We start from the raw sequence: 21,430 nt of genomic DNA on the forward strand, positions 1-21,430 counted from the left end.
ATATATATATATGTATGTGTATATATATATATATATATATATATGTATGTGTATATATATATATATATATATGTATGTGTATATATATATATATATGTATGTGTATATATATATATATACATATATATATATGTATACATATACATATATATATATATACATATATATATATATATATAGTATATATATATATACGTATGTATATATACATATATATACACATACATATATATATATATATTATATATATATATTTATATATATATATATAATGATTAGATTCAACTTTATTGTCATTGCAGAGTACAAGTACTGAGGCAACGAAATGCAGTTTAGCCTCCAACCAGAAGTGCAAAAAAGCAAAAAGTGCAGAGTATGTGCATATGTAAAGTGTAATAAGTAAACAGATATGTACAGTAAGAAATATATATTAAATACATTATATATATATATATATATGTTAATACATTATATATGTGTATTTATATATGTATAATTAATGTCAATCTGTATAAAAACAAAACCATGTTAAACATTTGGAGGATATGTTCACTTAATCTTAAAATTTGGGGGATTACGGTAAAGTAACTTAATTTGGAAGTATTCATGAGATTGAGCGCTCATCCAGTCGGGTTTCGGCTGGATGGTTATGCCTGTCAGAAGAGATTACTGAAAAGATGTTTCTTTCAAATGCAGCATTTGTGTTGTGTCCTTATAGAAAGCTTCAAAGCCTTTTCAATCTTAAAAATTGCTCAGACTATTTCCTCACAGGAGTTGCATCTAGGACGTTTCACCCTTCTTCTCATGTGGACAATTAGACAGTTCAAAGAAACAAGAAACCGCTTTTTTGATGTGCACACATGACATAATGATGTAAAGATTGAACAGGTAGTTTTGATCATTTAAATTTTAATCTGAGAAATGTAATAAAGCAACTGAGAAAAACTAAGTTACTAGAATTTTTGAAACCTCTTTCGTATATTTTTTACAGGAATATGACGTCTCCCCATTTCGAATTCTTATGAGACTCCAAATGTTCTTTGTGAGTGAATGGATTGCAAGAATAGGGCCTTTCCCCAGTGTGGATTCTTGAATGAACTTCAGTAGTGATTTCAGGAATATGGCTTCTCCCCAGTGTGGATTCTTACGTGACGCTTTAAACGTGCTGTCCGAGAGAATGTTTTCCCGCAGGTGATGCAGGAATATGGCCTCTCCCCACTATGAATTCTTATATGAGACTTCAAATTTGATGACCGAGTGAATTTTTTCCCACAGGTGGTGCAGGAATGTGGCTTCTCCCCACTATGGGTTCTTACATGAGACTTCAAATTTGATGACCGAGTGAATGTTTTCCCACAGGTGGTGCAGGAATACGGCCTTTCCCCATTGTGAACTTTCATGTGGGCTTTTAAGCTATAACTACATTTGAAATATTTTCCACATGTTTTGCAAGAAAAGGGTTTCTCTTCACTGTGGACTATTTTATGGGCCTTGAGTACTGATTCATAAGAGAATCTTTTCCCACAGGTGTTGCAAGAATACGGCCTTTCCCCTGTGTGGGTTGATGTATGACACTTCAATTGTGATTTCTGAGTGAATGTTTTCCCACAGGTGATGCAGGAAAATGGCTTCTCCCCACTATGAAGTCTTATATGAGCCTTTAAATGTGATGGCCGAGAGAACGTTTTCCCACAGGTGGTGCAGGAATACGGCCTTTCCCCATTGTGAACTTTCATGTGGGCTTTTAAATCACTATTATATCTGAATTCTTTTCCACATAGTTCACAAGAAAAGGGTTTCTCATCACTATGGACTCTTTTATGGGCCTTGAGTACTGATTCATGAGGGAATCTTTTCCCACAGGTGTTGCATACATATGGTTCATCAACTCTGTGGGTTCTTCTCACGTGGCCCAACAAGCTATTTTTAAGTTGAAAGTATTTCCCACAATCTCGCAAAAACGGCTTCTCATCCAAAGGAGCTGGTTCCTTGTTTGATGTTAAACTAAGTTTTACTCCTTTCTGATCTCGGCCATCAGATTTATGAGGATTGTGAGAGAGAAGCTGGTGGTCATTGTTTAGTTCAACTACAGCGGTGCTTTCAACTGAAATGTATTCTAGAGATGTTTCCTGTACCACACTCTCAGCTTCATCAGTACACGAGTCCAGAAGTTGATCTTCACCGTGGCCTCTTTCCTCACAAGTAGGAGTCAACGTAAAGGCCTCCTGCTTCGGTTCAAGCTGCTCCTCCTTACAGACACGTGACTGTGGGAGCTCTGGAGGGACAAAAGGAATATAAAACAAACGGTTGAGCGTATAAATACAACGTGTGTTTATAAACCATAAACATCACGTGTCCTACTGTGCTTTTAGTAAGTTAAAGAACACGTTGGTTTGAACAACCTCGTCTTTATTGCTTTAGACAACAGAGTTTTCTTTAAGAAAGTTGTACTCACCTATCCTGTGTAATCTCACTTCGGGTTTCCATAAAACATCCAACAGTCTGCGCTGCCGGTCGATCTCTTCCTGGTACTCGACGACGGTTCTTTTAAAAACTCCGAATATTTCTTCAGCAGCAGCAGATAGTCGCTCGTTGACAAACTCTCTCAAATTCTCAACTGAAGACATTGTAGCTTAATTACCGATTAAATGAATTATCTGCACCGCCAAGACGAAGCAACGGCTGGGTGTCACACTTTAAAGTTCCGACTGCAGACATCAGTCACATTAAGGTTCCTTTTCTTACTATGATCGCCGGTCAGCGGCCTTTTTCTTCCTCTATTAATTGGATTACCGGGTCGAAATCAACATGAAATGATGCATACCGCCACCTACTGTACAGGAGTGTGTAGTTTGAGTAGCAGTTTCATTACACAGTGCACTTACGTGATTTTTTCCCCATTAAATACAGCTTTAGGACACAAGTTTTCTATTGTATTACCCTTCTGAGTAAAGATAATACAATTTAATGGGAAAGTGAACACTCCCCGGCAGTCTAGGCCTAAAGCAGCTTAACTAAGGGCTGGTCCGGGCAAACCTGAGCCAGCTGTAACTGTAAGCAACATCAAAGAGGACAGTTTTAAGCTTCATCCTAAAAGAGCTGACCAAATCTGCCCCCCAGACTGAAAGTGGATGCTGCTTCCACAAAAGAGAAGCTTGATCACTGAAGGCTCTGACTCCCATCGTGCTTTTTAAGACCCTAGGAACAACAAGTAACCCAGCATCTATGGAGCGCAGCTGCCTTGTAGGGCAATACGGCATTACGAGTTCTTTAAGATAAGACGGTGCCTCACCAACAAGTGCCTTGTAGGTGAGGAGAAGTACCTGAAATTATATTCTTGATTTAACAGGGAGCCAATGCAGAGAAGTTAATACAGGAGTAATATGATCCCTTTTCTTAGCTCTTGTTAATATACATGCTGCAGCCTTCTGAATCAACTGGAGAGGCTTAAGAGATTTACAAGAGCACCCTGGTAACAAAGAATTACAGTAATCCAGTCTAGAAGTAACAAACGCAAGAACGAATCTTTCTGCATCACTTTGAGACAGGAAGTTCCTGATTTTCGATATATTACGTAGATTAAAAAAGGCAGTCCTTGAAGTCTTCTTTTTATGTGCGTTGAAGGACGTATCCTGGTCGAAGAAAACTTCAAGATTCTTGATGGTTCTGCTGGATACAAGAGCATTGAAAGTCTTTCAATGCTGCTGAAATATTTCTGTACCCTTCGCCAGATCTGTGGCTCAATACAATTCTGTCTTGGAGGTCTACAGATAATTCCTTGGACTTCACGGCTTGGTTTATCCTCTGATCAGGAATCAGGAAACATTTATTACCAAAATATGCCAAACATACAAGGAATTTGTCTTGGCGGTTGGTGCGCGACAGTAGACAGACAAGACAGCAGTGCACAAGTAATAAAATAAAGTAAAATGAAATGCTAATGCAATGGGTTAGTAGAATAAGGCTATGGGTTAGGATAAAACAAGGCAATAAAGTTAAACATTTTAAATATTAAAAAAGTTGCACCAACGAACAAGTAACAAAGTGACGAGTGACGACAAAGTATGTATAGGATATGCACTGCCAACCGTGATACCTTATAGACGGGTGTGTGCCTTTCTCAATCATGTCCAATCAACTGAATTCAGCACAGGTGGACTCCAATCAAGTTGTAGAAACATTTTAAGGATGATCAGTGGAAACAGGATGCACCTGAGCTACATTTTGAGCGTCACGGCAAAGGCTGTGAATCCTTATGTACATGTTATGTTTGTTCGTTCTTTATTTTTAACAGATTTGCAAAAATTTGCAAAAAAGTTTTCACTTTGTCATTATGGGTTGTTGTGTGTAGAATGTTGAGGAAAATAATGAATTTAATCCATTTTGGAATAAGGCTGCAAGGCAATGTTATTTGTATAGCACTTTTCATACACAAGGCAGACTCAAAGTGCTTCACATTATAACATTTCATACAATAAAGTGAAATAAAATGCAGGAATTAAAAGACAATTAAAAACAGCAAATAAAATTATAAATTAAAATCTTATTTAAATTGTTTAATTAAAAGCAGAGGTTAAAAGTGCAATGTAGGTAAAATTTAGCAGAAGGCGAAGCTGAACATAAAAGTTTTCAGTCTTGTTTTAAACGTGGTCAGAGTTGGGGCGAGTCTTAAATCTTCAGGAAGTTTATTCCAGCTGTTTGTTGCGTAGTAACTAAAGGTTGCTTTCCCATGATTTGTATTTACTCTGGGAATCACTAACAGATTGGTGTCAGAAGATCTTAATGATCTTGAAGGCTTATGTAGTGGAAGCATATCAGTGATATACTTTGGCCCTAAACCATGTAGTGATTTATATGTGAGCAGTAGGATTTTGAAATTAATTCTCTGACATACTGGGAGCCAATGTAAGGATTTAAGAATTGGTGTAATGTGCTCACATATTTTGGAAGACCTGCAAGGAGACCATTACAATAGTCTAGCCTACACTGTAAAATCTAATTAGTTGACCGTACTTAAAAAAAGTATGCAAACTCGTTGCCTCAAAAAAATTAAGCTCAGTAGTCTTAAGATTAGTGAGTTAGAAAAGCTTGTTCATTTTAAGTGTGCAGTACTAAATCAAGTAGTACAACTAAAACAAAAAAATTAAGTTCATGTAACTTAATAACAATGGTTAGTGTTAACTTAATTTTTTCATTTTGTCTGGACTGCTTGATACAAATTTAACCCCACTTAGAATTACTAAATACCTAATTACTAAATAACTTACTACTCACTCATTTTTTGAGTTCACTTAAATTAAACAAACTAATTTTCTTGAATGGGTCCTTGTCCCTTTTCTCTCTCTCTCTCTCTCCTATTTCTTATCTATTTTTAGCTGTTGTTACCTAATAAAGGCGAAAACACCACAACAGTATACTTTAAAAGAACACTCTGGGTTGATTCAGATGCATTTATTAAAAAAAAAAAATTGCATCATTTACAGGTCTAGGCTGAACAAAAAACATTTGACATTGTTATTACTTCTGATTCCAATTCTCCAATATAACATTTACTCATGTAATAACCTTACAATAATAAATAAAATTACTATTATTCAGCGGTGTTCTGTTCCCAAGAATTGAAACAGCAGACAAATAACTTATAACTTGTGTTTTGATTGGACTGTGTACCATGACATGGACGCCACATTTTTGTGAACTAATTCTATGCATGTAACAGTCTCACAATATTAAACAGGTCAACACCTGATAAATACAGGACTTGGATTTGGATTTTTAGCCACACATCTTAAATGTATTTTTGACTGGCATTATTTTATTGGTTGAGAACAAAAATATCTTACCTGTCGCTCTGTGAAGAGTGCTGGCCATCGTTCAACCATGTTGTGTACAGCAGGCTCATTTTTTACAATGAAAAGCAGTTTCACTCATGTTCCTTAGGTCCTTTTGAGTGTGCCATGTTGATAAGTGGACTTTGAGTGCATTGAAAGATTTAAATGTGCACAGGCACTCCTTATGAAGGCATGGTAGTGGTGATATTCGGGTGTGGCACCCATGCATTACGCTTAAGTAAATAGCCCCTCTTTTCAGCACAAAATGTGCAGTACTTACACGTCCACTGCATAGGAAGTTTTTTTTGTCTTCTTAAAAATCTGAAAGGTAAGAAAAGATAAGTTTAACATCAAGGCCAGCAAAATAGAATGAAAACACATTAACATGCAGTATCAGATTTGAAATACCAGATGTATCTAATTGTCAGCTACCAAATGAACACTGCAGTACAAAAGGTAAATGATAAACAACTCAATTATGTGGCTGGACATTAAGGGAACTGTGGATTGATCACTATATGCCTGAGCCTGTAAGGGGACAGTTAAAAAGAATAGAACAATTTAACACAACCAAAGCTGACCACAACGCACAAACATCTTGAGTCCAGTACAAGTAAAAACTGTATCATAGGCCTATTACCCACAAATACAGTATTATAATGTACATATTCTAGACAACATGACCTTAAAGAATAACTTAGGCCACTGAGTATACGTTCCCTATTTGACTGTGGTGATATTCCCAGTCACCCACTGTCTTTGACAAGCACAGACTGCTTTTTTGGTGGCTAAATTTAGCTAAGTTAGCATAGTGCCAAACCTAGCAGGCTAGCTTAAACTAAAATGATATATCAAGACTTGCTCTGGTGTTCTGCCATGTGAATGTCCTCCTGTTCATGGAAACTCACAAACCGCCGGAATCAGTCTCTCATCGGGAGTCAGTACTCAATAAATCATTGGTCTCAGAAAAAAAAATCTTCTCCGACAGCAGGTGTGTTCATGCACGTGACAGCACGCCCGCAACCGTTACACTAACGTTTCTCCTCAACTTTAACGTGACAGTCCTTAATGTTCCCTATTTACAACTGATGACACTGATGAAGAAAATATAGAAAAAATAATACAGCATCGACCAAGCTTCATCCAACGTTACCAGCTAGCGTTAGCCGACATTACTACACACATCATTAGGCTACTAGCAAGCACGAAAAACATGGCGCTTACTTACAGAAAGAAACGGTCTAAACAAGAGTCAAATATTACTCACCAAATGAGCGTGTCAAGCACAATAATGCTGATAAACGGTGCAAAGTGCCGGTGCAGAGATTAGGTGCAGCTCATATGGTCCAGCTCCTCTAATAAGTTCAGCTCCGCGTTGGTCGTTGCGGGCACGGACCGTCACGTGGAGAGAGGACGGATTTGCGCCGATAGTTTGAAAAAAAAAAAAAAAGCAAAAGTACTTCTACCACTCCGTGAAACTACTCCGTTACAATACAAGTACACGTCCTGCAGTGAAAATTTTAATTAAGTAAAAACATATGACCACAAAAAGAAATACTTGAACTATTAAAAGTAAAAAGTAGCATACTCAATAGAGGAAAATGTCTCTTGTGGTTATTATTATTATATATCACCTATATTATTACATATGCAGTGATGTAAAACATATATGGTTTCCCTCTAAAAATGTAGTGGAATAAAAGTACAAAGTAATATGAAAAAAACCTCAAGTACTTTGTACTTTCATGCAGTATTGAGTAAATGTACTTAGCTACATTCCAACACAGGAAAAAAGCACAATTATCAAAAACTTACTTTTTCTAAATTAATCCAACTCAAGCAGACTGAGCTGGTGAGATTTTCCAACCATAAATTACAAGTAACTTACTAAAAGTGAGTGTTAATAGCAATTTCATAAAACTAATTTAAGTCAATTTACTATTTTTAATTAAATAGGATGTTTGGATTTACAGTGTACTAGTTATAAAGGCATTTACAAGTGTTTCTAAGTCTTGAGCTGACATGAGCCATCTAAGTCGTGCGACATTTTTGAGGTGGTAGTAGGCCGATTTTGTTACTGATTTGATGTGACTCTCCAAGTGTAAATCTGAATCCATAATAACCCCCAGATTTCTGGCTTTATTTGATGTTTTCAGGGACAGAGAGTGAAGGTGTTGGGTAACTTTAAACCTTTCTTTTTTAGCACCAAATACAATGATCTCAGTTTTGTCTTCATTTAGTTGTAGGAAATTTTGACACATCCAGTCTTTGATTTGCTCAATGCACTGGCACAGAAGATCTATGGGGCGATAGTCGTTTGGTGATAGCGCTACATAGATTTGGGTGTCATCAGCGTAGCAATGGTGGTCAATTTTATTTCTTTGCATGATTTGTCCTAGTGGGAGCATGTAGATGTTGAAAAAAGTCGGCCCTAAGATCGAACCTTGGGGGACTCCACACGTTACGTCGGTTGTTTCTGATACGAAGTCACCAATGGAAACAAAATAGTTCCTGTCTTGTAGATATGACCTGAACCAGCTTAAGACTGTGCCTGAGAGCCCCACCCAGTTTTCCAACCTGTCCAAAAGTATTGAGTGGTCGACAGTATCAAATGCAGCACTGAGGTCTAATAGCATTAATATTGAAGTTTTGCCAGAGTCTGTGTTAAGACGGATGTCATTTACAGCTTTAATAAGGGCCGTCTCGGTGCTATGAAGAGGTCGAAATCCTGACTGGAAGTTGTCGTGGCAGCCAGTTGAAGCCAGGAAGTGATTAGGTTGTTGTAGGACAACTTTCTCAATTATTTTACTTATGAAAGGTAGATTTGAAATTGGTCTGTAGTTGTTGATAACAGAGGCATCTAGGCTCCGCTTTTTTAGGAGCGGTTTAATAACTGCAGTTTTGAAAGCTTTTGGGAAATGGCCTGTCTGAATAGAGTTATTAACTATTTGCAATATGTCTGTTGCTAGGCAGTCAAAAACATTCTTAAAAAAGTTGGTAGGTAGAGCATCAAGACAGCAGGTGGATGGTTTTAAATTTGTCACCGTTTCCACTAGAGTTTGAGAGTCTATGGCATTAAAGCTTGTCATCATTGCTGTGTTACTTTTACCTAAATAGGGTGGTGATCCAACATTTTTGTTTGAGATATTAATGGCGCGTCTGATGCCTTCAATTTTATCAGTATAAAAGAACGCAAACTCGTTGCATTTCTGTGTGGAATGGAGTTCAGGTGGTATTTGTGTCGGGGGGTTGGTCAGTCTGTCAACAGTTTCAAATAGGGTTTTTTGCCTTATTAGTGTTGTTGTTGATGATGTTGGAGAAGAATGTTTCCCTAGCACTTTTTAAGTCTAAATTGTAGGCCCGGAGGCGCTCTTTATAGATGTCATGGTGAATGTGAAGTTTTGTATTCCGCCAGATTCGTTCAGCCTTCCTGCACTCTCTTCTCTGGGCTGTTACAACAGCAGTTTTCTCCAGGGTGCCTTTTGCTTACTAGAGCTGGTTTTCACCGTAACAGGTGCAATGTCATCTATAACATTCAAAATTTTGGAATTAAAGTTGTTTACAAGATTATCAGCATGGCATGGGATTAGAGGAGGTAACGAGGAGATGACATTTTTAAAGAGTACATTAGTATGTTCATTGATGTACCGTTTTTTGACAGTTTTTGAATCTGATTGTGTGTCAGGAATGAAAGAAATATTAAAGAAAACACAGAAGTAGTCAGACAATGAGGGATCAGTCACAAAAACATCCGAAACAATGAGACCTTTTGTGATAATCAGGTCCAGGGTGTGTCCCTGACAATGAGTAGCCTCTTTCACATGTTGAGACAGTTCAAATGTGTCTAAAATAGTCAAAAGTTATTTTGCACCCTTGTCATTCAAATCGTCGAAAATTAAAGTTACCAGTTATAACTAGACAGTCAAAGTCGGTAGAAATGCTAGACAATAATTCAGTAAAATCATCGAAAAAATGTGCAGAATATTTAGGTGGCCTGTAAATAATTAACAGGAGAACTCTGGGAGAACCTTTCAATACAAGACAAAGATATTCAAATGATGGAAAATCACTAAGTGACATCTGTTTCCCCAGAAATATATTTTTAAATATAGCAGCAACCCCCTCCACCTCTTTTTCCAGATCTACACACATCAATAAAGTTATAGTTGGGGGGTGCTGCCTCAATCAGAATGCTTGCACTGTTATTTTGTTCTAGCCATGTTTCAGTTAAAAACATCAAATCAAGTTTAGAAGTGGTAATAAAATCATTGACTAAAAACGATTTGTTATTAAGAGACCTAACATTAAGCAGAGCCATCCTAATGGTGTTATTCACAGGCTTTGGGGTTGACTTTGAGCTGGAGAGAATAGGAATGAGATTTGTTAGATTAGCAGTGTGTCTAAGTTTCGCAATGTTCACTCTCTTGGTGGTCACAACGGGAATGCAGAAGGTGCCATGTTTTGACGTAGGCGACCTCGGGTCCAGCTGATAATGCGGTCTACTGCTGAACCCTTTTCTATCTCAGTAATATTCAGGGCTGCTGTCAGGAGGAGGAGGGGGTGGGCCTAAGGGGGGGGAGTGAGCAGCGTCACAGCTGGGATGGATTTGTGGAGGTGGAGCACGTCTTCGTAGAGGTGGGGGGGCAGATCGGCGTAAGATGGCGTCACCGCTGAGATGAGCTGGTGCAGGTGGATGCTGGGGGGGAGGGCGCTGAGGTCGATCTAAGGGAGTAAAAATAGGAGTAGGGCGGGGGGTAAGTGGGGGTAACTCTTGGAACTCCAAGGGGGAGGAGGGGGGAGAAAGGTTTACTGAAGGGAGGGAGAAAGAGGGAGACGTGGACCTGGATGGGGGCTCTGGGGGGGTGGGAGAGGGATCCTCACACGTAATGGAAGGAGGGTTAGAGGGGGATGGCAATGGCGGTCCTCCTTCGCCGTTTCTGATAAGCTGTGTTTTCTCTTCCTTCTTTGTGGGCTCCTCTTCTTGTTTCGTGTCCTTGGCAGTGGGGACAGATGGATGACGCATGATGTAAAACATGTTGGTAATGAAAAGCTTTGCTCCCATCTTATTTAGGCAAAGTCAATTTGTCTTAAAAAGATGCCTGCGGTCCCAGAAAAAGCTAAAATTGTTGATACAATGCATTGAACGAACTGCACATGTAGTTAAGAGCCATTTGTTGAGCCAAAACAGTCTACTGACATAAAATGTGGAAAAAGTGAAGCGCAGTAAATACTTTTCGGATGCACTGTATATCAGTATTTTATAGAATACATTTTACACACGTATCTTGTTTAACTGCAAGTTGGGTTTCCAAATATTATCCCACAATCAACCAGGTATTTGGTTGATGTCTTCCACGTACTACACAATAGTTTTCATTTTAGCCCAAATAGTTTTACTCTGTATATGAATATACCTCTGAACTTTTTCATAAGTGGAAAATGTTTGATTGGGAGGTCGATCTTTTCTTTTGACTTTTTTCTCAAACTGCTTTCCACAAAAAAACTCAGGCAGGATGAAATCACGAGTGAACATCATTTGAGGGTTTATCAGTTTAAGAGATCCATCATTTTTATTGCAGGACTTTTCGTAGATTGACAATTAATTTGTCAGATAGACAAATATATATTTCAAAACATTTGCAAGATATGTTCCCTAAATCTGCAACAAAGATTTGGGGGATGACAAAAAATGATATACATTTAATGACTGTTATTACATTACATATCATTTAGCTGATGAAAATCAGGAATCAGGAAACATTTATTCCCAAAATATGTCATAAATATAAGGAATTTGACTTGGCGGTTGGTGCGTGACAGTAGACAGTATAACAATAGACAACAAGACAGCAGTGCACGAGTAATAAAGTAAAATAACATGCTAATGCTATGGATTAGTTTAAAATAAGACAATAAAGTTAAATAAAAAAAAATTAAGTGCACTAGCGAACAAGTGCCAAAAGACTTTTCTCTCAAATGCAGCATTTATGTTCCGTTCTTATAGAAGGCTTCAACGCCTTTTTAAATCTTAATTGCTCCAAATATTTACTTTAAGACGTCTCCCCCTTGTGGGTTCTTATATGACGCTTCAACACTGATGTCCGACCGAATGTTTTTCCGCAGGTGATGCAGGAATATGGCCTCTCCCCACTATGAATTCTTAAATGATACTTCAAATGTGACAGGTGAGAGAATGTTTTCCCACAAGTGTTGCAAGAATACGGCCTTTCCCTTGTGTGGATTGATGTATGACACTTCAATTGTGATTTCTGAGTGAATGTTTTCCCGCACGTGACGCAAGAATATGGCTTCTCCCCACTGTGGATTCTAATATGACGCTTCAACACTGATGTCCGAGAGAATGTTTTTCCGCAGGTGATGCAGGAATATGGCTTCTCCCCACTATGAATTCTTAAATGATACTTCAAATGTGACGGGTGAGAGAATGTTGTCCCACAGGTGCTACAAGAATATGGCTTCTCCCCACTGTGGATTCTAATATGACGCTTCAACACTGATGTCCAAGCGAATGTTTTTCCGCAGGTGTTGCAGGAATATGGCCTTTCCCCTGTGTGCATTGGTATATGACGCTTCAATACTGATGGGTGAGCGAATGTTTTCCCACAAGTGTTGCAAGAATACGGCCTTTCCCCTGTGTGGATTGATGTATGATACTTCAATTGTGATTTCTGAGTGAATGTTTTCCCGCACGTGATGCAGGAAAATGGCTTCTCCTCACTATGAATGCTTATATGAGCCTTTAAATGTGATGACCGAGAGAATGTTTTCCCACAGGTGATGCAGGAATACGGCCTTTCCCCAGTGTGAACAATCATGTGGGCTTTTAAATCACTATTATATCTGAATTCTTTTCCACATGGTTCACAAGAAAAGGGTTTCTTATCACTATGGACTCTTTTATGGGCCTTGAATACTGATTCATGAGGGAATCTTTTCCCACAGGTGTTGCATACATATGGTTGATCAACTCTGTGGGTTCTTCTCATGTGGCACAACAAGCTTTTTCTATGTTGAAAGTATTTCCCACAATCTCTGCACAAAAATCGCTTCTCACTCGGAGGAGCTGGTTCCTTGTTTGATGTTAAACTAAGTTTTACTCCTTTCTGATCTCGGCCATCAGATTCATGAGGATTGTGAGAGAGAAGCTGGTGGTCATTGTTTAGTTCAACTACAGCGGTGCTTTCAACTGAAATGTATTCTAGAGATGTTTCCTGTACCACACTCTCAGCTTCATCAGTACACGAGTCCAGAAGTTGATCTTCACCGTGGCCTCTTTCCTCACAAGTAGGAGTCAACGTAAAGGCCTCCTGCTTCAGTTCAAGCTGCTCTCCCTCTGGACTGGTGCAGAGTTCCTCCTGTTCCTCTTTAATCTCTGGAGGATCTGGGTCCTCTTGGTCCAGACTGGGCTTCCTCTCCTGGAGACAGAGCTGCTGGTCAGAGAGAAGCTCCTCCTCCTTACAGACACGTGACTGTGGGAGCTCTGGAGGGACAAAAGGAATAGAAGACAAACGTTTGAGCGTATAAATACAACGAGTGTTTATAAACCATAAACATCACGTGTCCTACTGTTCTATTAGTAAGTTAAAGAACACGTTGGTTTGAAAAAACGTGAATAATGTCTCATCTTTATTGCTTTAGACCAGCGATTCCCAAAGCGTGGGCCGCGGCCCCCTGGTGGGCCACCAAGGTACTGCAGGTGGGCCGCGAGAGGTCGTTTACAATAAATGAATAAAAAGGTTTTAATTTTCAATTTTGAAAAGTTTGAAATGAATATAAAAATATGTATGATTCGGCACATTAGTTATGTGAAAAATTAATTGATGAAGCAAAAACAATTTAAACGAACAGATTGGTTAATGGTTGATCCATACTGGTTGTACACGGCGCGCAAGGCGCTCTGCCAAACATGCTAAAGCTCGTCTGACGGCGAGACGCTGAGCGGCGCTCAAGCGCGTGAGATTCGGAGCTTGTTTCAGGGCGCGTCGGAGAAACAAAGCTGTCGTTCTTGACGAGCACATAATGAGATTAAAGAGCGAGAGACGGTGCCCTTTTCATTACAGTAGCTGAACCATCTTAACGGGGAAATAAGGTATTCTAAAAGGAGCCCTTGGTAGGCGGCGTGGCTGGAGAGCAGCCGGAGATTTAAGTCGTGGATGGCGAGGGGGGCGGCGGGAGCGGACGCATCTCGCAGTATCGATCGGACCCTGAAAACACAGTCTCCACCTCCCCACATCCCCCATCGCCAAACGTTTGACTGCTACGCCGGCAAATCACCAGCCGGTCTGCGAGCTGGACGCAATGGTCTTAATGTGCCGGTAATGATGGTAAATGATGGTTGTAGCTGGTTGTCATCTTCCAGTCCACTACGGTTACATAAAGGTGTCGTTTGTGTTTTGACAACGTTGTATCTCATAATTTCGACTTTCTATCCCCTTTCTTCAGTGCGGAAATGGGCTTCTATAGTTGTGTGAATGCATCGCTCCGGCCAATCCAAAGACGGGGTTTGTAACTAATCAGGTGTACAGACCATGTGACTGGCTCCGCCCCCTCACTGTCAGAACGAACACCGAGCGCGTAGAAAACTCCTTCGAGCGCGAGCAGAGATTCTCCTCCCTCGAGCAACGAAGTTCACGTCTCGCAAGCGAGCAAATACTAGTGATGGCAAAGTGAAGCTTTCCAGCCAATTGTATCGGGAAAAGGTTCATTCATTCAATGCATCGCAAACTCTATGATGACCTCTGCTGTTGAAAACCCATAGTGCATGTTTCGCATAGCCTACCAGTATATTTTGGCCCAGTCTCTGTGGGTTGAACATGATTATGAAAAGTTGAACCAATAAATCATCTAATAAATACATGGATTCCTATATGAATAAAACTATTGTTTTTTAGGTTTGAATTGTGTCCTTGTTTGTGTATTTCAATTCTCTGTACATTGGCAAGAAGTGGAACAAACATACTAGGAGAATAATTAATAGAAATTATATATATATATATATATATATATATATCCATCCATCCATTGTCAAACCGCTTATCCTGCACACAGGGTCGCGGGGGGGCTGGAGTCCATCCCAGCTAACTTCGGGCGATAGACAGGGTACACCCTGGATTGGTCGCCAGCCAATCGCAGGACTACACAGAGACACACAACCATTCACACATCTACGGGCAATTTAGAGTCACCAATTAACCTGATCCCCAGAGCATGTCTTTGGACTGTGGGAGGAAGCCGGAGAACCCGGAGAGAACCCACGCAGACACGGGGAGAACATGCAGACTCCACACAGAAAGGCCACTGGGTGGAATCGAACCCAGGACCTATATATATATATTATATATATATATATATATATGTAGGTAATATAATTTAAAACACCAGCAAGTGCTTCCTACTGCATGTGCAGTTCATGGCAGTCATAGGGACTTAGGTGAATTGTTTGAATGTGGAATGTGGGAAGTGATTTATAGAGGAAAGGTCAGTTTTTAAGGGGCAGTGATTGTGCTTTTGGACAGGTTTTTTATGACAGGATATTGAGGTGCTTGTGGACACATGGGATGGGGCATTGTTATTGATTTTTTATTGAGAAACTATTTTCTTCACAGTATTGGGGTGGAGTCAGTTTCTTAGATACCGTTTCCCCAGCTTTAGAAAAAAGGCGCTCACGCGGCACGATGAGGCAGGAATGCTCATAAGATTACGTGCTAATACAAATAGATGTGGGTACACATGTTTGTGTTTGACCCAATATTTTAGCGGGTCTTCACTCCGTGGAATGTTTGGCTCAGCCAAATATCGGGTGGTCTCCACAATAAAAATAAAAATCCATAATTACACAGTATAAATGACAGACTTTGCCTGCCTATTGCTAACCGTGTCAGAGGAAATCAAATTGAAGTGCTCCCACATCTCGGAGCGACCTCTCTTTGCCACAGGTTCCATTGTAAATTTGCTCTTTGCTACGACTACTACAACAACACTGACTATCAAACCGACAAGCCCGAACCCTGTTTCCAGCCCATTGAATCAAATCGAAGCGGTCACGTGACTGTGCGCCGGAACGAAGCTTCGGACGTCACTGATCACGTGATCAGCAGCAAACGAACCGAGCACCGATACGTTCGCCTTGCACTGGTTCATATTTCGACACAAGCGTCGAAGCAGGAGGGTGGGAGGGAACAAGACTAGCAAATACCTCGCACGAGACGGACTTTTGCTGGCGGATGTTTGATTTACGCGCGCGCATCAACCTGATTTGCGCTCTCGAATTTTGACAGTATCTGATAGACTGCAGTATCTTATGCGCCTTATTGTGCGGAAAACACGGCCCATGAGCTCCGGAGAAAATGGTATGCAAAACATACATTGTCGGTTAATACATTTTGAATCAAAATTAAATTCATATGGTCATTTAATCATCCCTAGTTTATGTTTCGATCAGAGTTGTGATTAAAGGTTTCGGTGGGCCGCAAAAGATTTTCAGATATTAAAGTGGGCCGCGGAATTCTTGAGTTTAGGAACAGCTGCTTTAGACAAATGAGTTTTTTTAACAAAGTTGTACTCACCTATCCTGTGTAACCTCACTTCGGGTTTCCAAAACACATCCAACAGTCTGCGCTGCCGGTCGATCTCCTCCTGGTACTCGACGACGGTTCTTTTAAAAACTCCGAATATTTCTTCAGCAGCAGCAGATAGTCGCTCGTTGACAAACTCTCTCAAATTCTCAACTGAAGACATTGTTGCTTAATTACAAGCCGTAGTTAGTTAAATGAATTATCTGCACTGCCACAAGACAAAGCAACGGCTGGGTGTCACACTTTAGAGTTCCGACTGCAGACCTCAGTCACATTAAGGTTCCGCTTCTTACTATGATCGCCGGTCAGCTGCCTTTTTCTTCCTCTATTAATTGGATTAGCGGGTCGCAAACAACTTGAATAGATGCATACCGCCACCTACTGTACAGGAGTGTGGACTTTGAGTGCTAAATCAACATTGTTAGCTGGTAATTGTTGTGTTCTTCCAAGGAGAAAGATTTCCCCACATTGCATTGGGACCACACTGTAACGCCTTTAAACCGCATTCTTTGGCTGCTGTACTGATAGTCCAACCAAACCCTTTGCCTTTACTTTGGATGTATTCCCAGCATTCATACAGCACCTTTGTTGCTGGAAGTTCCTCTCCAGAACTCTGCAGCTTCATCCAACATGCCAGAGCTCAGGCAGGACGAAATCATGAGCGAACATCACTTGAAGCTTTATCAGTTTTATTGCAGGACATTTTCTCAGATTGACGTTAATGATGTGTGTAGATATATATGTGTGTGTATATTATATATATATATATATATATATATATATATATATTAGAGAGAGAGAGAATGTATATATATATATATACATATATATATACATTCTCTCTCTCTATATATACATATATATATATATATTATATATATATATTTATATATATATATATATATAATGATTAGATTCAACTTTATTGTCATTGCAGAGTACAAGTACTGAGGCAACGAAATGCAGTTTAGCCTCCAACCAGAAGTGCAAAAAAGCAAAAAGTGCAGAGTATGTGCATATGTAAAGTGTAATAAGTAAACAGATATGTACAGTAAGAAATATATATTAAATACATTATATATATATATATATATATATATATATATATATATATATATATATATATATATATATATGTTAATACATTATATATGTGTATTTATATATGTATAATTAATGTCAATCTGTATAAAAACAAAACCATGTTAAACATTTGGAGGATATGTTCACTTAATCTTAAAATTTGGGGGATTACGGTAAAGTAACTTAATTTGGAAGTATTCATGAGATTGAGCGCTCATCCAGTCGGGTTTCGGCTGGATGGTTATGCCTGTCAGAAGAGATTACTGAAAAGATGTTTCTTTCAAATGCAGCATTTGTGTTGTGTCCTTATAGAAAGCTTCAAAGCCTTTTCAATCTTAAAAATTGCTCAGACTATTTCCTCACAGGAGTTGCATCTAGGACGTTTCACCCTTCTTCTCATGTGGACAATTAGACAGTTCAAAGAAACAAGAAACCGCTTTTTTGATGTGCACACATGACATAATGATGTAAAGATTGAACAGGTAGTTTTGATCATTTAAATTTTAATTGAGAAATGTACCAAAGCAACTGAGAAAAACTAAGTTACTAGAATTTTTGAAACCTCTTCCATATATTTTTTACAGGAATATGACGTCTCCCCATTTCAAATTCTTATGAGACTGCAAATGTGTGAGTGAATGTATTGCAAGAATATGGCTTCTCCCCAGTGTGGATTCTTATATGACGCTTTAAACGTGATGTCCGAGAGAATGTTGTCCCGCAGGTGATGCAGGAATATGGCCTCTCCCCACTATGAATTCTTATATGAGACTTCAAATTTGATGACTGAGTGAATGTTTTCCCACAGGTGGTGCAGGAATACGGCCTTTCCCCACTGTGAACTTTCATGTGGGCTTTTAAGCTATAACTACATTTGAATTCTTTTCCACATAGTTCACAAGAAAAGGGTTTCTTATCACAATGGACTCTTTTATGGGCCTTGAGAACTGATTCATGAGGGAATCTTTTCCCACAGGTGTTGCATACATATGGTTGATCAACTCTGTGGGTTCTTCTCACGTGGCCCAACAAGCTATTTCTATGTTGAAAGTATTTCCCACAATCTCTGCACAAAAACGGCTTCTCACTCGGAGGAGCTGGTTCCTTGTTTGATGTTAAACTAAGTTTTACTCCTTTCTGAACTCGGTCATCAGATTCATGAGGATTGTGAGAGAGAAGCTGGTGGTCATTGTTTAGTTCAACTGCAGCGATGCTTTCAACTGAAATGTATTCTAGAGATGTTTCCTGTACCACACTCTCAGCTTCATCAGTACACGAGTCCAGAAGTTGATCTTCACCGTGGCCTCTTTCCTCACAAGTAGGAGTCAACGTAAAGGCCTCCTGCTTCGGTTCAAGCTGCTCTCCCTCTGGACTGGTGCAGAGTTCCTCCTGTTCCTCTTTAATCTCTGGAGGATCTGGGTCCTCTTGGTCCAGACTGGGCTTCCTCTCCTGCAGACAGAGCTGCTGGTCAGAGAGAAGCTCCTCCTCCTTACAGACACGTGACTGTGGGAGCTCTGGAGGGACAAAAGGAATAGAAGACAAACGGTTGAGCGTATAAATACAACGAGTGTTCATAAACCATAAATATCACGTGTCCTACTGTTCTTTTGGTAAGTTAAAGAACACGTTGGTTTGAAAAAAGAAACTTGAATAATGTCTCGTCTTTATTGCTTTAGACAACAGAGTTTTTTAACAAAGTTGTTCTCACCTATCCTGTGTAACCTCACTTCGGGTTTCCATAAAACATCCAACAGTCTGCGCTGCCGGTCGATCTCTTCCTGGTACTCGACGACGGTTCTTTTAAAAACTCCGAATATTTCTTCAGCAGCAGCAGATAGTCGCTCGTTGACAAACTCTCTCAAATTCTCAACTGAAGACATTTTTGCTTAATTACCGATAGATTAATTGCCTCCCCTGCACAACAGATGGGTGTCACACTTTAAAGTTCCGACTAAAGACTAGTCACATTAAGGTTCCGCTCGTTCCTTCTGCTCTTTCCTTGATAATTTAACCAACTTGAATAGATGCATACCGCCACCTACTGTACAGGAGTGTGCAATGACTTTCAGTGTTAAATCCACATCGTTAGCTGGCAATTGTTGTGTTCTTAAATACACATGCGACATGAGAAGGAACTGTTCATAACTGTAACTCTTTTTTTCAACTCCCCGCATGCTCTCTTTCCCCAATACCTGCCCCAGGTTACTCCCCCTGGGTCTCCATTACCCACAACTAAAGCTTCTTCAGTGAAGAAATTTTCTTCATTCCAAATTAATACAAATTAAATACAAATGTGACCATACATTTTGTGTGCGTCACATTTGCAATCCTTGTGCCATCCAGTCTCACCGCATTGCACGGCAATTAACATCTCTCATCAAAAGTCAAATTCATTAACTCAGATCTTTGAATAGCTCCGTGCCCTTCTCATCCTGACTCTGCTGTGGGTGGCAGCTCGGTGTTGAATGTGTGCTGATGATCGCGGTGGCTCCACTGATGTGGAGCGAGGACACCTCTGTTCATGGACCCCCAGCTGATGATACAGGGCATTTAAATACCATCAAAGACGATTATTCATGATCCGTATTTATTTCCAGGTCCTATTTTGTATCCATCTGTGGTCATGTTTTACTGTTTTGTTCTGTTTTTTGTGTAGTTTACTCTGTTATTAAAAGTGCTATATAAAGCAATTCTACATTGCCAAAACACACGTCTATTTGCAGGTTCAGATACATTTCCACATGTACTGACTATATTTAAGACATTGTCCACAAAAAATCATGTATTTCCAAAATATTTTTCAGATGAACTGAAGGACGACGTGTTGCCATGCAATTGGAAAACAAACCATCTTTTATTTTAAAAAGCATTGTCAGAAGGCTAAAAGATTTTCCTTTTCCTATTTAAAGTTGACATTTCGGTTGATATTTTTTTTCAAAGTACAGTGACACCCACACACCCACACTTATATTTCAATCATCTTTCCCCAAAACCAATTTTCCCTGCTGGCAGCTTCAACTCTTGGATTTGGAAGCCGTTCCTCTTTTGTCCCCCCCTACCCTCCCCCCCTGCTTCTCATTCAGGCTGTTGCCATGGTGACAACCCCGTACCCTCCTCTGTCCCTGGGCTCCACCAGTATGACCAATCATTTCCTCTGAGTCAGTGACACACCTGCACTACACCTCTTTCTGACAGGACGTGTCTCACATGGGAAGTCACTGGTCTCACACATAGTCAGATCATGTGGTTGTGTGTGTGTGTGTTTACTTGTCTGATGGGATGTGTGTGCTGTGAGATTACACACCTGTGTGAAGGACACCTGCAGCAAACATAATTCTCGCCACTCTATCCGAGACGGTGAAAGCGTGAATCACTGTCTCTCTCCTCCACGCCATCGCGCTCCATTGTTTGACTATACGAGCTCTCCAGAAATAGCCCCCCATAGCGTCAGTCAGGATCCCGGCCCACCTAAAACTCCCTCATGCAAACCCGCTGAACGGGAGGTGAAAGTATGAGAGGTTCACGAGGGCAGAGAAACACAGAGAAGAGTGACCCAAATGGAAAAAAAAACATTGGTTGGGTATTTGGAGCCACCGATGCAGTGGCGTGATCTGACTCCATTGGGACAATTATGAAAATGGAAAAGGTGGGACGTGACAGAAAGTAATGGAGAGGGATGCGTATGTGTGAGTCCCCAACTGTTGTGTCTCTTCTTGCGGAATTTACGTGTGACTGTTATGAAAAATAACATCATTCCAACTGTTCCCTCTCCTTGCAAGTCACAGTCATGATTAATTTAACAAGCAGGAAAATCCCAATGTTCTCATCGTCTCTCCTCCTCCTTTGCTTTTGACATTTGGCTAATCATGAGGGACGGTTCTCCTATCAAACAATGAAATAATGGAGAAAAATAACCATCAG

At 39.8% G+C, this 21,430-nt stretch overlaps 3 protein-coding genes and 1 long non-coding RNA gene across 4 annotated transcripts; all 4 read right to left on the reverse strand.

The window, feature by feature from the left end:
• Window positions 1-892: 892 nt before the first annotated feature.
• Window positions 893-2,755, reverse strand: LOC144383571 (uncharacterized). The gene is made up of 2 exons (XM_078081582.1): window positions 2,456-2,755; window positions 893-2,275 (listed from the first exon to the last, which is right to left on the reverse strand). Exons 1-2 carry the CDS (start codon window positions 2,625-2,627, stop codon window positions 1,113-1,115), a joined length of 1,335 nt encoding a protein of 444 aa, XP_077937708.1. The 5' UTR covers window positions 2,628-2,755; the 3' UTR covers window positions 893-1,112.
• A 2,681-nt stretch (window positions 2,756-5,436) lies between these two features.
• Window positions 5,437-7,239, reverse strand: LOC144383576 (uncharacterized). Its single transcript, XR_013451015.1, has 2 exons — window positions 7,099-7,239; window positions 5,437-6,152 (listed from the first exon to the last, which is right to left on the reverse strand). It is a non-coding gene; the product is annotated as an uncharacterized LOC144383576 (long non-coding RNA).
• Window positions 7,240-11,366: 4,127 nt separating this feature from the next.
• LOC144383567 (uncharacterized) lies at window positions 11,367-16,811 on the reverse strand. Its single transcript, XM_078081579.1, has 2 exons — window positions 16,418-16,811; window positions 11,367-13,332 (listed from the first exon to the last, which is right to left on the reverse strand). The coding sequence occupies exons 1-2, from the start codon at window positions 16,587-16,589 to the stop codon at window positions 11,882-11,884; spliced, it is 1,623 nt and encodes a 540-aa protein (XP_077937705.1). The 5' UTR covers window positions 16,590-16,811; the 3' UTR covers window positions 11,367-11,881.
• A 1,184-nt stretch (window positions 16,812-17,995) lies between these two features.
• LOC120827070 (uncharacterized) lies at window positions 17,996-19,485 on the reverse strand. Its single transcript, XM_078081585.1, has 2 exons — window positions 19,218-19,485; window positions 17,996-19,023 (listed from the first exon to the last, which is right to left on the reverse strand). Exons 1-2 carry the CDS (start codon window positions 19,387-19,389, stop codon window positions 18,122-18,124), a joined length of 1,074 nt encoding a protein of 357 aa, XP_077937711.1. The 5' UTR covers window positions 19,390-19,485; the 3' UTR covers window positions 17,996-18,121.
• Between the last annotated feature and the right edge of the window lie 1,945 nt (window positions 19,486-21,430).

The sequence above is a fragment of the Gasterosteus aculeatus genome, chromosome 10, assembly GCF_964276395.1.
Source record: "Gasterosteus aculeatus chromosome 10, fGasAcu3.hap1.1, whole genome shotgun sequence".
Lineage (NCBI taxonomy): Eukaryota > Metazoa > Chordata > Actinopteri > Perciformes > Gasterosteidae > Gasterosteus > Gasterosteus aculeatus.